The 14254-nt window shown below is 38.6% G+C and overlaps 2 protein-coding genes across 2 annotated transcripts; both read left to right on the plus strand.

Annotated features, from left to right (window-relative positions):
* The first annotated feature begins 820 nt into the window (after positions 1-820).
* LOC127802434 (probable WRKY transcription factor 56) lies at positions 821-2636 on the plus strand. Its single transcript, XM_052338242.1, has 2 exons — positions 821-1468; positions 2238-2636. The coding sequence occupies exons 1-2, from the start codon at positions 1008-1010 to the stop codon at positions 2449-2451; spliced, it is 675 nt and encodes a 224-aa protein (XP_052194202.1). The 5' UTR covers positions 821-1007; the 3' UTR covers positions 2452-2636.
* Positions 2637-7238: 4602 nt separating this feature from the next.
* On the plus strand, positions 7239-8747 carry LOC127802677 (desiccation protectant protein Lea14 homolog). Its single transcript, XM_052338634.1, has 2 exons — positions 7239-7617; positions 8276-8747. Exons 1-2 carry the CDS (start codon positions 7412-7414, stop codon positions 8541-8543), a joined length of 474 nt encoding a protein of 157 aa, XP_052194594.1. The 5' UTR covers positions 7239-7411; the 3' UTR covers positions 8544-8747.
* Positions 8748-14254: the final 5507 nt, after the last annotated feature.

Here is a 14254-nt window from a genome sequence, read left to right on the forward strand (position 1 = left end):
AGCGATCACCGACCGAGCAGCAAGAGGTGAGAAAGCGAGGGTAAAAGACGACGATCCGACGCCACTGAGCAGCGAAATGAGAGAGAAGAGCGAAGGCAAGCCACCTGACCTGGAGCGACTGAGAAAGAGTGAGGCAGTGAGCCACCGGTGACTGGCCACGAGGGCTAGCGACCGCCGACCAAGCAGCAAGAGGCGAGAAAGCGAGGGCGAAGGGCGACGATCTAACGGAGCAGCGAAAGGAGAGAGAGGCAGCGAGAGGCGAGAGCGAAGCCAAGCCACCGACCGACGGCGAGGGCAAGCTGGCGAAGGTGAGGCGCGAGGATGAGGACGACAGAGGGAGTTATAGAGTGATTGAGCGAGAGAGGGCAGCGAAAGGGAGAGCGAGAGCGAGAGGGGAAGAAGGGCAAGGGCGACCACGAAGCTTCGAGGGGGAGGGGGTAAACCGTGGTGGGTAGGCTGGGCGGCTGGACCCTTAGCAAAAATAGGGGGTTCCAATTTATGTGCCCCTAAATACATAAATTTTCATGGGCCCTGAGGCAACTGCCTCACGGGCCTTATGAAAGGTCCGGCCCTGGGTTTGGTGTAATAAATTGGCAAAAAATTGACCAGACCAAGCCGTGTACACCCTTGCCTGCGTTTAAGTTTTGAATTGATTAAAGATATAGATGGCTCTACTAGTCACCACCCACAAAGAAAAAAAAGAAAAAGAAAAGAAAAGATAAGATAGGAGGCATGCATGGTGGACATGGATGCATGCCATACGTAGCCATGCAAATGAATATATAAAAAGTTTTGCTTTGGTGGTAACGACAGCGAGGGGAAGGGGGTGGGGGCGGTTGAACTGATCAAGTATAGGTGAGATGTTGTACTTACTAGCCCCTTAATTTTACATATATGTCTCTCTTTGTCTCTCACCTTCCATCACCATTTTTACCTTCCAATTGTCTATACAAATATATATATATATATAATCAGAGTCCCAAACCTTCTCCATTTCCCTCTGATCGATGATCTCATTCGGAGCCATGGATGAAAACCAAGCACCTCCGCCGACCTCGCCCCACTCTCCTCCGCCTCCCCAACTCCTCCTCCGGGACCTTGATTTGTTTAGTACTCTTCTCTCCGGCGGCCCAATTACTGGGCTCGGCGGTGACATAGATAATATTAATATAAAATCAACAGCAGAAGAAGGTGCTTCTTCTATGGCATCATCAACAATAATATCTGAGGAAATTGGGTTGAAGGATGATAATATTGGAGGAGAAGGATTAAGGAGGGGATCATCCAACTCTGGTAGCAGCAGCAGCAGCAGGGTAAGGGTGAGAAAAGCAAGCCCAAGCCAAAGCCGTAGCAGTGGTAGTCGACCTCGCTTCGCCTTCCAGACCAAGAGTGCTGATGATGTACTGGATGATGGGTACAAATGGAGGAAGTATGGACAGAAAGGTGTCAAGAACAGCCTCTATCCAAGGTATGATAAAATTTCAAATGAATTTACTTCAAATACTTAATTAGAGATTTCAACAATTTCATTTGCAATTATCGTATCAGTACTACTGTATGTTATAATTTATTGAGTTTAGTTTAATGAGAGAGAGAGAGAGAGAGAGAGAGAGCATTGAAGGTGTTTTCAGAATTAAAAAATTTTAACCATGTCAAAATAAGAGAGCATTGAAGGTGTTTTCGGAATTAAAATTTTTTAACAATGTCAAAATAATGGTAAAGTGAAAGTATTACACAATATATAAATATATATATATATAATTTTGATCTCTTAAACAACGTTGATATAACAATTCAAATGTAATGATTATATGAGATCTACCCATTTAATTCTTTTAATACAATAATTTGATAGAGTATGATCTATATTATTATATTTGAATTGACACAACAACGTTGTTTGAGTATAAATTAAGCATCGTCGTATAAAAAATTAAAACACTCCCTATATATAAAGTTGAAAAGAAGTCAGAATTATTTTTAAAAATAAAGTGATAGTTGTTTAGGAGATCAAAACTTTAAGACAGTAAATTTTAAACAAATCACAATGATGAAATGACAATAATGTTAATGTATGTTTTGATAAACAAAAATGGAAGTTAAAGGACAAATTAAATTGCTTTAGCATGTATACAGTATATGTATAATAATATTATTTGGATTGATTTTTTGCGTGTTGATGAATATGCATGGGCATGATATATATATATATATATATTTGATTTGATGGATGGAAGGAGCTACTACCGGTGCACGCATCACACGTGCGGGGTGAAGAAACAGGTGCAGAGGTTGTCCAAGGACACTAGCATTGTGGTGACAACGTACGAGGGCATCCATAACCATCCCACCCACACCCTCATCCAATCTCTCACCCCTCTTCTCAATCTCCACCTCAACATATGCTCTCCTGCTACCACTACTCCTACTGCTTCCTCTCTACTTAATTAATTTCCTTCACTTGCAATGAACAAGTCTTGCATGCGTCAATAACCCAAGACTTGATGATCATGTCTATATATAGGCCTATATATGTGTCGATCGATGTAATAATAATTTGAATCTTCTTTTAGTAAGTTGTTGGCAAAAATTCATAGATCAAACTAATACACCTTCTTCTTTTCCAATAATTATATAGTAATTTTCAACGGAGCGAACCATCACAATTTTATTTATATAAAAAATTATATTTTGAATGGGAAAGAGAGACCTACCCTTAGAGTTTTCTAAATGGGTCTTCCTCATTAAGCGAGATAATAATTTACGGGTTTTTTACACCTTTTTTTATCACACATAAATAAATGTTGAAATATAGTAATACCTACAACCCTAATTCAGTCACTTTAAGTGGGTACATGTTTGATAAACTCATTTTTTATGATTCAAAATTTTAATTAGTGGTACCCCATTTATAGAAAAATTCCAACATTTTCCCACTTAATTAGGCAACACTAATTGAAGTTTAATGTTTTATTAAAAGATTTATTTAAAAAAATTACTCTTGAGTTGAATAAACTTTAGTTATCGCATATTTAAAACATTTTAGTCCAAAACCTTGTTCAAAGAAACAGTTCATATTGAAACAGGACAATCATCAAACCATTACGTAGTGTAAGGCTCTTATGATCATAATATCGAAGTCTCAATAACAAAGGTTTTAAGTGTGATAGAGTGTAGGGTTGCATTGGTTCATGTGATTTAAAATATATATATGTATGAACTAAGAAACCATATCTAGTCTACTATATAACTAAAAAACTTGGTCTTTTAAGGTATCCTTCTAAGTCGAAGCAAGGTATTTTAAAAATATAATTTCTAAGTTGAATAAATTTCCAAGTCAAATCTCGAAATAAATTTTGCACTTATATATTTACATAACAATAAACATATAATAATATATATATACTAAAAAATGCACATATGTATGATGAATAAACATTAGTTAGTAAACAAAATAGTAACTTTTGTAACCGTAGTAACAATAAAATGTATGAGGATTAGAGAGTAAACAAGATATCCAAGAAGGTTATGAGTACTACAAAGACATGAATGAAAATGGAGATGTGTGTGGGGATAGGAATAGGGGTGGCCATTCCATCCCTATTGCTATCATTAGTCAATTGTGTTTTCTACCGACTACTTTCTTAAATACTATTTGGCGAAATAATTGGATATTCTTGGATGATTTCAACAAGAAACACTAGTCATTATTATTTAATATTGCTTCTATTATTTAAGAATTATATTCAAAATATGATGATGGTATATATAAGTAGATCCTCTCAAATTCTTGTATATATGTGGCCTTAATTTGCTTCTTCTTTATTTGTTGCCCCTCGGGTATGTCCTAGCTAGGGTGATTCTTTGACCCAATCTCTATATTTTTCTCCTCTTTATACTTTAAAGCCAAAAAAAAATAAAAAAATCTATTGATGCTAAGACTAGATGAAATAGGTGCACCCACCATAAGATTTCGTGTCAGTGACGGTGGGGGGCACGTGACACCCCCTCCCGGGCGCGTACGTCTTGGCGGGATGATAAGGAGCATGCGATGATGAGGCGAGCGTGCGATGAGGCGAGCGTGCGATGGCACTGGCATGGCATCCGGAAATAGCAAAAGGAATAAAAAAAAAAAAGAATAAAAGATTAAGGATAAAGGACTAAGGTCTTTTCGATCCGTAGCCATGTCTGTCGGCAGGCCAAATTATTAGGGAGACTGTTGAATTTCGGGCTCCAACGATGTTTGTCATTGCCAAATTTTCTCGCCAAATCTAAAGCGAGCTGTCATCGCCTCGTGATCAAGTCATCAACTACAGCCCTCATCAGATCTCCCCACGACCACAATCTTAACAATCGATGCCCTCGCAACGATCATCACCTAGCTGTTGCCATCATGATTATAGTCAATTTATTGTTCGCTTTAGAGACAAGAGAGTCTAAGAAATCAGAAGAGACGAATTGAAAAAGATATGTAGTTAAAGAAGATAAAGAGTCAACAATAAAAGAGCGTTGAAAGATAAACAGACACAATAATAAAAGATGAGATCGTAGCGGAGGAGGGGATTACGGGGTGAAGAGAGAGAAGACTTATTTGAAAATTTTTGCTAAATAATTTTATTTAAAAAATATTAGTAAATTGATATAAAAAATATATTAAATAACATTAAAGTTTAATACAATAATATTTATTATGAAATTATAAAATAAATATTAAATTTTTATAGTAATAAAAATTATAGCTAATGTAAAAAATTTAAAATTTATTAATAAATAAATAAAATAGAGAGTTAAATAGACAATATGGTTGGAATAAATATAATTTTTAAAATAAAAAATAATAATATAATAAGAAGTCCAATAAAAAATGTGATCGTTTTTAGAATAGTTATCCCCAAGGATGGATTCTTTAAAGAAGAACCCCACGCGGATTCAATCAAGTGGTTCGGGTTTCGGTCGGTTTCCATTTGCCAGCCCCGTGGCCTAGGATACAAGGAAACATCTAAAGGGCTCTTATAAAATCATGAACAATAAAAAAAAAAAAAAAATCTGCTACCAGACAAATTGAAAAAAAAAAAAATTCAAAAAAATAAGATTTTTTATGTCTTATCTCGTCTTCATAATTTATAAGTTTTTATGCAGATATTATAAATTAAAACTTATTCAATATATATATATAAAATGTAATAATCATAAATTTAAATTGACAGAGAAAAAAAAAGCGTGCATCACTTGTCTAATATTAATGAATTTAAAGTCTTGAGTTTAAATTTTATAAAAAAATTTATACGATCTCCCACCATATTAATTAGTCGGTAAAGAGACTAATTGTATTACTATCAAAATTAATTTAATAAAATACCGTCAACACCCTTATAAAATCAGATTTAAATTAATGTGATTGGTTTTATAAATCCTAAACAAGCCCTGAATATCCATCAAAATCCCAACTTTATTTTTATTGAAAAACATGTGTTAACCACTAAAGTGGTGGTCTAATGGTTGAAAAAAATAATTGGTGAGAGGAAAGTCTTTTGAGTTCAAATCTCTTAGTTTCGAATGTTGCCGGTGTTAAAGTCCGTATGATTTCTTGTCATAGTAATTTATATTTAAAAGATTAGATTAGTATCATTTAAACTTTTAAAAGACACCTTATGTAACATCCCGTTCGAGCAATATGAAGGATTGGAACAACTTACTCTGATGGGCCTACACGAACTTCTCAGGGGGGTCATCCATCCCTGGATTACCCCAGGTCAAGCACGCTTAACTTGGGAGTTCTTTGCCAACATTCAGCTCAAAAGGTATCCAGCTGGTGTTGTTTCCTTTCTTACACTATCCTCGATATATACTAACTTCTCTGGGCTCTCGGGGTATTACATTCTCCCCCCTTGAGCACATGACGTCCCCATCATGTTACCTTACAACCAGTCCCAGATCTCTCCCCCCTTGCATGGCCGATGTGGGATTCGCCTAAGGTGCCTACACGCACCCCCATAGGGGCCTCACGCTCTCATCGGGACTCAGCCTCCTCGCTGAGATTTGCCCCACCACCGCGCTCAGAGGCTCGGGGGTCGGCTCTGATACCATTTGTAACATCCCGTTCGAGCGATAGGAAGGACCGGAACAACTTACTCTGATGGCCTACACGAACTTCCCAGGGAGATCACCCATCCCTGAATTACCTCAGGTCAAGCACGCTTAATTTGGGAGTTCTTTGCCAACATTCAGTTCAAAAGATATCTAAGTGATGTTGTTTCCTTTCTTACACTATCCTCGATATATACTAACTTCTCTGGACTCTCGAAGTATTACACGTTAGTTAGTCGGAGTAGATCATGTTATCTAAGTAAGAATAGGGTGCATGGCTAGGCTTATGAATACTCTCGTGTTAAGCATGGCCTCAACCTTTAGTTATCAAATTATCAGAATTTATTAAATTGAACTATTTGTTGGGTACCGAGACGTACCCTTTTAATAAAAAAATAAAAAATAAAAAAAGAAGTTAAGTATATAAGGTTGTCTCCAGCGTAGCTAAATTCTCCTCGCTAAGTCAAATTTTTTGGAAAAGGGATGTTCGAAGCTGTTCCAATGTAGCTTGCCATCCTTGAAATTGCTGTCTATCTAACTATCAAAAGGCAAGTCTCTCTCGTCTTTTTTGACAATTTCGTTGTCAACCGCAGCTTTCATCATCGTTTCTCGTAATGATCATTATTAGAGATATCTGTTATCATCGTAATTATAATTGTAATTGTAATTGTAATTATAATTATAATTATAATTATAATCATCACTGTCAAAGTACGAAACTCTATTAAAAAAGACAATCAAGACAAAACATGTTACAATTGATTTATCGTTAACTTTAAAGACAACTATTGAAGATAGTAGGACATTAAAGTTTATCAATAAATAAATAAAATAATGAATTAAATAGATAATAGAATATGAATTATGGTTAGGATGAATATAATTTTTAAAATAAAAAATAAAAAAATGAATTAAAAATAAAATAAAGAATGCAATTAGAGATAGACTTAATAATTTGCGGAGGTGGTGGAGAGTCTAGAATAATTTTTGAATATTTGAACAAATATGGTAGAAGATTTAGAAAAAAAATAAAACAAAGATCTTAACGCGGGCGGGACTCGGGAGGAAGGCCGGGGGCGGCGAGCTCGAATGACGCGTGGCCATCGGGAATATGACCCACCAGAATTAAAACCCGTCGTGCTCCTTGTCTAATCTTATCCCAATTCCAGTTCCTTCTCAATCCATTCTGTTTTATATACAACTACTTTCTCCTCCCAATCTCTTCATCTACACAATTCTTATTTTTGCTACTCTTCTTCTCTCTTTCTTTAGATTCTCTCCATCCTTGCCAGGTCCAAGGGAAACTAAGCTACGTCCAGAAGCCATGGCCGATTTGCTCGAGAAGGCGAAGCAGTTCGCGGCGGAGAAGGTGGCCAACATTCCGATGCCGGAGGCCACCGTCAACGACCTCGATTTCAAAGACATCAACCGCTCCGGCGTCACCTACGCCGCCACGGTCGACGTCAATAACCCCTACAGTGTCACGATCCCCATCTGCGAGATCTCTTACGTCCTCAAAAGCTCCGGCAGGTAGATCTATCTCGATCTGTCTCGTATATACATACATAATTCAAAATCTATGAGGAAGATGAAACTCTGATGAGATTTAATTCCGCAATTACTCGTATGGAAACCGCTGTAAATTGAGGATTTGTGAAATTTTATGGAGCTTCAACGAGCATCATTATTCGGAGAATTATACAGGAGTTAATCAATGTTATTATACTTTAAGATCTCATTAAGGCGATGTCGCAGTCATTTGAAATTTCTCTCACACTCGGAATTCCCTTTTTAATTTCATTTGCACATTACGAAATTATGCATGTGTTCTAAAACACAAAATCTATAAACTGAATATATTGAAGTGCTCAATTGAAATCGATTGAGTAACTCGATTTAAACAAATTAGAAAGGAATCGATGTTATATAGACAACTTATTATCAAGATCATGTGGATGCTTTCATTTTCAACAAATAAGATCATGTTGAACAGAAGACACCATTCCTGCAAGATTATCTAACAAAAACAGATATAAGAAATTTTAAATATATGAAGAACGATATAATTTGACATTTCATAATTCCAGTAGCAAAGGCAAAGATTTTTTCTGCATAGAAAATGAATTCACAAATTTCACATACATCTATATTTAAAATTCTGAAGGTGTTAATTTGTGAACTGCAACAGGATGATAGCGTCGGGGACGATTCCGGATCCGGGATCACTGAAGGCGAACGGCAAGACGTTGCTGGACGTGCCGGCGAAGGTCTCCCACAGCATACTGGCGACCTTGGTGAGAGACATAACTACAGATTGGGACATAGATTATGAACTGGAATTGCGCCTCATCATTGACCTTCCGGTGGTCGGAAACTTCACCATTCCCCTCTCCACCAAGGGCGAGGTCAAGCTGCCAACCCTCTCTGACTGGTGGAACAGTGACTCTAAAGAGTAATTTAATTAGAGTACTTGTCAATGTCCAGCCGTACAAGTACCATTCTCACCCATCTATTAGCTGATGAATACAACTTATGCTCACTCTGTTTTAGAATTTCGGCATCTAATGTGCTTTTAAAATGGAATAATAGATGTGCTTCAAAATGAAATAATTGTTCAACTGGATCTTTGATTTGGCTGCATGCATGCCAGCTTCTTTGAATTCAGGGTCTGTGTGTGTGTGTGTGTGTGTGTAGTATCTTAAAATTGAAAAATGGAATAATAGAAAACTGAAAATTGAAAAATATCTAAAAAAACTTGGTCTTTTAAGGTATCCTTCTAAGTCGAAGCAACACTGTATTTGAAAAATATAATTTCTAAGTTGAATAAACTTCCAAGTCAAATCTCAAGATAAATTTTGCACTTATATGTTTACATAATAATATATATACTAAAAAATACACATGTATGATGAATAAACATCAGTTCTGTATGATGGGTAAACAAAATAGTAACTATATGTAATCGTAGTAACAATAAAATATATGAGGATTAGAGAGTAAGCAAAATATCCTAGAAGGTTATTAGTACAAGGATATGAATGAGAATGGAGATGTGGGCATGGGAATAGGGGTGGCCATTCCATCCCTATTTGCTATCATTAATCAATTGTGTTTTCTACTGACAACTTTCTTAAATACTATTTGGCGAGACCGAAATAATTGGATATTCTTGGATGATTTCAACAACAAATACTGTTAATTATTATTTAATGCTTCTATTATTTAAGAATTATATTCAAAATATGATGATGGTATATATAAGTAGATGCTCTCAAATTCTTGTATATGGCCTTAATTTGCTTCTTCTTTATTTGTTGCCCCTCAGGTATGTCCTAGGGTGATTCTTTGACCCCCAAGCTCTATATTTTTCTCCTCTTTAATACAGTACTACTTAAAAGCCAAAAAAAAATCTATTGATGCTAAAACTAGATGAAATAGGTGCACCCACCACAAGATTTCGTGTCAGAGACGGTGGGGGCACGTGACACCCCCTCCTGGGCGCGTCTTGGCGGGCTGATAAGGAGCATGCGATGATGAGGCGAGCGTGCGATGGCATTGGCATGGCTTCCGGAAATAGCAAAAGGAATAAAAAAAGAGAATAAAAGATAAGGATAAAGGACTGAGGTGTCTTCGACCGGCTGCCATTTCTCTCGACAGGCCAAATTTTTAGGGAGGCTGTTGAATTTCAAGACTAACGATATTCGTTATTGTCAATTTTTTTCGCCAAATCAATAGCGAGCTGCCATCGCTTGCCAGATTTGAAAATCAAGTTATCAATTGCAACTCCCCACAATGACAATCTCAACTGGGGAAATTCTATTCACAATTTATAAATTTGCTCTGTCCAGTTCACACCCAACCAAATTCTTTAATAATTTTAAAATTTTTATTTTACCCCCACAGTCCACTTTCTCCTCCAACCATCTCCGACTATTGGCGGCAACCTCACCTCTTTCTTTTTCTCTCGCACCATATACACACACAAACACACACACACACACACATATATATATATACACATGCCATTGTTGCGTCCGTTGTTGAGTTGGCAAGCGAGGATATATTTCATTGTTTTCTGGTTGTTCCTTTTAACGCAGAGAGATGTGATATGAATTGCCAAGGTGAGTCGCCATGGCGGCCGACCCACTGCGATCATCGCACCAGGCTAGTGCCTGGTGCGATCGTGGCTGCCACCATTGTGGCTAACGGCGGCTGCGATGCCGCCATCGTTGCCGAGGGGAACCTGGGGACCCGCTGAACCCTGGGGTTCGATGGGTCCCCGGAACCTATCACCTCGATCGTGTGATGCATCGTTTTTAGAATAATTATCTCCAAGGATGGATTCTTTAAAGAAGAACCTCATGCGAAGTCAGTCAAGCGGTCGGGTTTCGATCGGTCTTGTTTGCCAGCCCCCTGGCCTGGGATAAAAGGAAACATTTAAAGGGATCTTATAAAATCATGAACAATAAAAAAAATAAAAAAAAGAAAATCTGCTATCAGACAAATTGAAAAAAATAAAATTCAAATAAAATAAAAAATTTTATGTCTTATCTCGTCTTCATAATTTATAAGTTTTTATGCAAATATTATAAATTAAAACTTATTCAATATATATAAAATGTAATAATCATAAATTTAAATTGACAGGAAAAAAAACATGCATGACTTGTCTAATATTAATGAATTTAAAGTCTTAGAGTTTAAATTTTATGAAAAATTTTATATGATCTCTCACCATATTAATTAGTCGGTAAAGAGATTAATTGTATTGCTATCAAAATTAATTTGATGAAATATTGTTAACACCCTTATAAAATCACATTTAAATTAATGTGATTGGTTTTATAAATCCTAAACAAGCCTTGAATATCCATCAAAATCCCAACTTTATTTTTTATTGAAAAACATGTGTTACCACTAAAGTGGGATCTAATGGCTGAAAAAAATACTTGGTGAGAGGAAAGTCTCTTGAGTTCAAATCTCTTGATTTCAAATGTTGCCGTTGTTAAAGTCCGCATGATTTCTTGTCATAGTAATCTTTATATCTTTATATATATATATATATATTGTCGACATTCAGAATTAGTCGACTGTGATCCGTAGGCCCGCAATGAATAAATAAACCAAAATGTAAGGAGAAAGAACAAAATAGAACGAACATATGAAATTTTTACGTGGTTCAGCCAAAATGATGCTTACTCCACGACTGTCCTCTGGTTATTCCGGCAGAGTAACAGTATATCAATTTTTCTTTTGTTATCCTCCTTTATAATGGTGTTTTTAACCTTTATTTATAGTAAATGATGTTTACAATTATATAATTTCTCAAAGTGGAAAAATGACATCATGTGGACAAAATGTCCTTATCAATTCCATAAAATCGGGGGTGGACTCCGTATTACCAGGGATCCAGTTTGCATTAGATAAAGTAGGTGGGTCCCTGCCTCTTGTTATTCAGCAATCTTGTTACTATGTGAGTTGAATAGTTTGACCGGCGAGCTGTATGGTTAGACCAACGAGCTAGAAGCATTGTTGGGAGCTCGTTGAGTATATTGTTGAGAGCTCGCTGGAAACTTTGCTGGGAGCTCGCTTGGTTTCGTAATCTGAGCTCGGATCTCAGCGACGTGTGAGCTTGCTTTGACGAGTTCGGCTTGGGCCTACTAGGCTTGAGGTGATTGGGCCAGTACGCTGGATTGAGTCCAGCCCATAAGGAATAGTTTGGGAACTGCCCATAACACAAGCCCCCAACTCACGGTGCGATCTTCGGATTGGTAGCTGATGGATGCTAGCGATTCCAACTGTCAATTCGTCTTTCAGACTTCTGCCTAATCGCATCAAATCATGCTGTTTCGTGCAGCACGTCTTGTTTGTAGTGTATTTAATGCGCACGTTCCCCTATTACTGCATATGATTATGCCTATGGGACCCATGAGCCGTTTTGCAACCAGATGATACAGGGCATGCCATAAGCCGTTTTGATCCAATGGCTGAGATCATTCGAGTTAGGCGTATAAATAGCCAAAGGGTCTTACCTTTTCCTTCTTCATGCTACTTTGAAATTTCTCTTTGTTTTTTCCCTCGCTCTCGAGACTTTCATTGCGACCAAGTTCTTCCGACGGCAATTGTTCAGGTGCTGACCACCGCTCGAGGCTTGTTCCAGACTTTCTTACCGGTAAGGAATCCACTGTTTGGTAAGTCCTTCGCAATCTGTATCTCTTTCTTGAGGTTTCTTTTATTTGGGCCATTCATTGTTGGTTTTCCTTCGTTGGCCTCCCAGATTCTGTCGGTGTCACCTCCATTTTCTAGGGCATCGATTTGAACCGATTTGTTAGGTATTCATTCACTGAGCCTTCGGGCTCAATGATCTTAGGATTAGTCTTCCATGGAGTACTGAGCTCGTAGTCTTAGCTCATTCGCCTTAGGCGGCCCCCATTGCAAAGCGCATGACCTATAGGGTTTTTTTTTTCCAGTTTTTTGAGGTTTGGTCCGCGAGCTGCGGCCTAACTGTTTTCTCTTTCTTTATAGATGTCCGATTCTGTTCAAAGGAACTCGGGTCAAAGGCGCTGCAACTATACCATAGGAGAAGACGACACCTCGAACTCTGGAGATTGCCTTGTGATAGAGATGCATAATCCTAAGGGAGCGAGTTCGCGAGTTAAGGAGGTCGCATCAAGGACGTCTTTAGAATCTGCTCCGACTATCAGCGGACAGGTCGCTGCGGGAAGTGAGGGGCGAGAGGTCTTCAAACAACTCATTTCCAAAGTTAAGTTCCACGAGGTGACAACCTGTGCCCAAGAATTTCGTCTCCCAGAGGGTTGTCGAGTGTCTATCCTCTCTCCTACCCCCCAACCGACTTTATTGCCATTAGCCCCCAGCACTTCGAGTTTGGGTTTAGGTTTCCCATTGCACCATACCTTCTCAAGCTTCTAAACGAGCTCAAGCTCGCACCCTTTTAACTGACCTCGAACTTGTATACACAACTCACTTCCCTAACCATCTTATTTCTTAGGAATGAGCTTTCTCCCCCTTCTCTGAAACTCATCAAATTCTTTTTTTCTTTCAAGAGTGCCAAGGATGGGCTGTACTACTTGAAAGCTCGTCATTCACCATATAAGGCCATCATTCCTCAAGGCAAGGTAAAGGAGAAATCCAATGTGGGCGATTACAAGTCTAGTTGGTTCTTTGTTTCCTGCCCCTCGCTTTCGTCACTCAAAAACTTCAATTTCGCACTGACCTTGAGTAAGGGCATATTAGCTCACATAGATCATTTTACTTTGCATTTTTTATGTCCTGATGTCTTTATTTTGTTGTGTAGGCTTCGGAGGCAAGAGGTCAAATTTGTCGGCTGATGAGACCGAAGTCCTTGACAATCTTGTTGCTGCGGGGTCAGGCTCGAAAGATCTCGAGATCACGGATGAATTGCTCAGGGGGTACCAGCTTGCCCCTCCCCTTGAATCTGAGATCATAAACGAAAAGTTTATTCAAGTTCGGGGGACAGGGCACGTTTTGTCCGTATTTGAGATTGTTGAAGCTAGCAAGAGCAGAGGGGAAGAAAGTCAAGTCGCAGACATGGTGAACCTCAGCCTCACCATACCAAAGAAGTCCGGGTCTAGGTCGGGTGCTACTTCATCTATGGTTTGGAGCTTTAGCTTGCGGGACGGAAGGTCGGAACAACCACAACCGCGGCCACGGCCTCAACAACAGCAGCGTCACCAACAACAATAAGAACAACAACCACAATAACAACAACGGTCCCAACCACGATAGGAGCAACGAGCTCTTGTTCGTCATGATCGCAGGTCCGGTCGAGTTCGTAGGAAGGAGATTGCCAGGGAGGCTCAGAATGCTCTCGCTGCTGGGTTGAAGAAAGGACTAGACTAGTAGCAGCGGGAGGATGACAGGGGTAAAAAGGCCTGCGTCCCTGAGAAAGAGGCCGCTCTTGAGGCAATGCTTGGAGGGACTTTCTTCGGCGCCCTTCTAGGCAAAATGCCCGTACTCTTGGGCGCGGGTGCCAAGCCCCTGGAAAACAAGGGGATGAAAGGGGTGGCCCTATATGATTTCATCACTCGCCACAACTTCGTGGTAAGTTACTCTTTCATTCCTTAATTTCTTAGTTTTCCTTTTCTCGAGTTGACCCTTTTTGTTTTATAAACTTCCCTTGCTGCCA

The sequence above is a fragment of the Diospyros lotus genome, chromosome 5 (genome assembly GCF_014633365.1).
Source record: "Diospyros lotus cultivar Yz01 chromosome 5, ASM1463336v1, whole genome shotgun sequence".
Taxonomy (NCBI): Eukaryota; Viridiplantae; Streptophyta; class Magnoliopsida; order Ericales; family Ebenaceae; genus Diospyros; species Diospyros lotus.

What these genes read in the sequence shown, in the direction of transcription:
- LOC127802434 (XM_052338242.1), top strand. Translation starts at nt 1,008, where the DNA reads ATGATCTCATTCGGAGCCATGGATGAAAACCAAGCACCTCCGCCGACC. An exon ending in AAGAACAGCCTCTATCCAAG is followed by an intron (nt 1,469 to 2,237) that starts GTATGATAAAAT and finishes GATGGATGGAAG; the next exon opens with GAGCTACTACCGGTGCACGC.
- LOC127802677 (XM_052338634.1), top strand. Translation starts at nt 7,412, where the DNA reads ATGGCCGATTTGCTCGAGAAGGCGAAGCAGTTCGCGGCGGAGAAGGTG. An exon ending in GTCCTCAAAAGCTCCGGCAG is followed by an intron (nt 7,618 to 8,275) that starts GTAGATCTATCT and finishes GAACTGCAACAG; the next exon opens with GATGATAGCGTCGGGGACGA.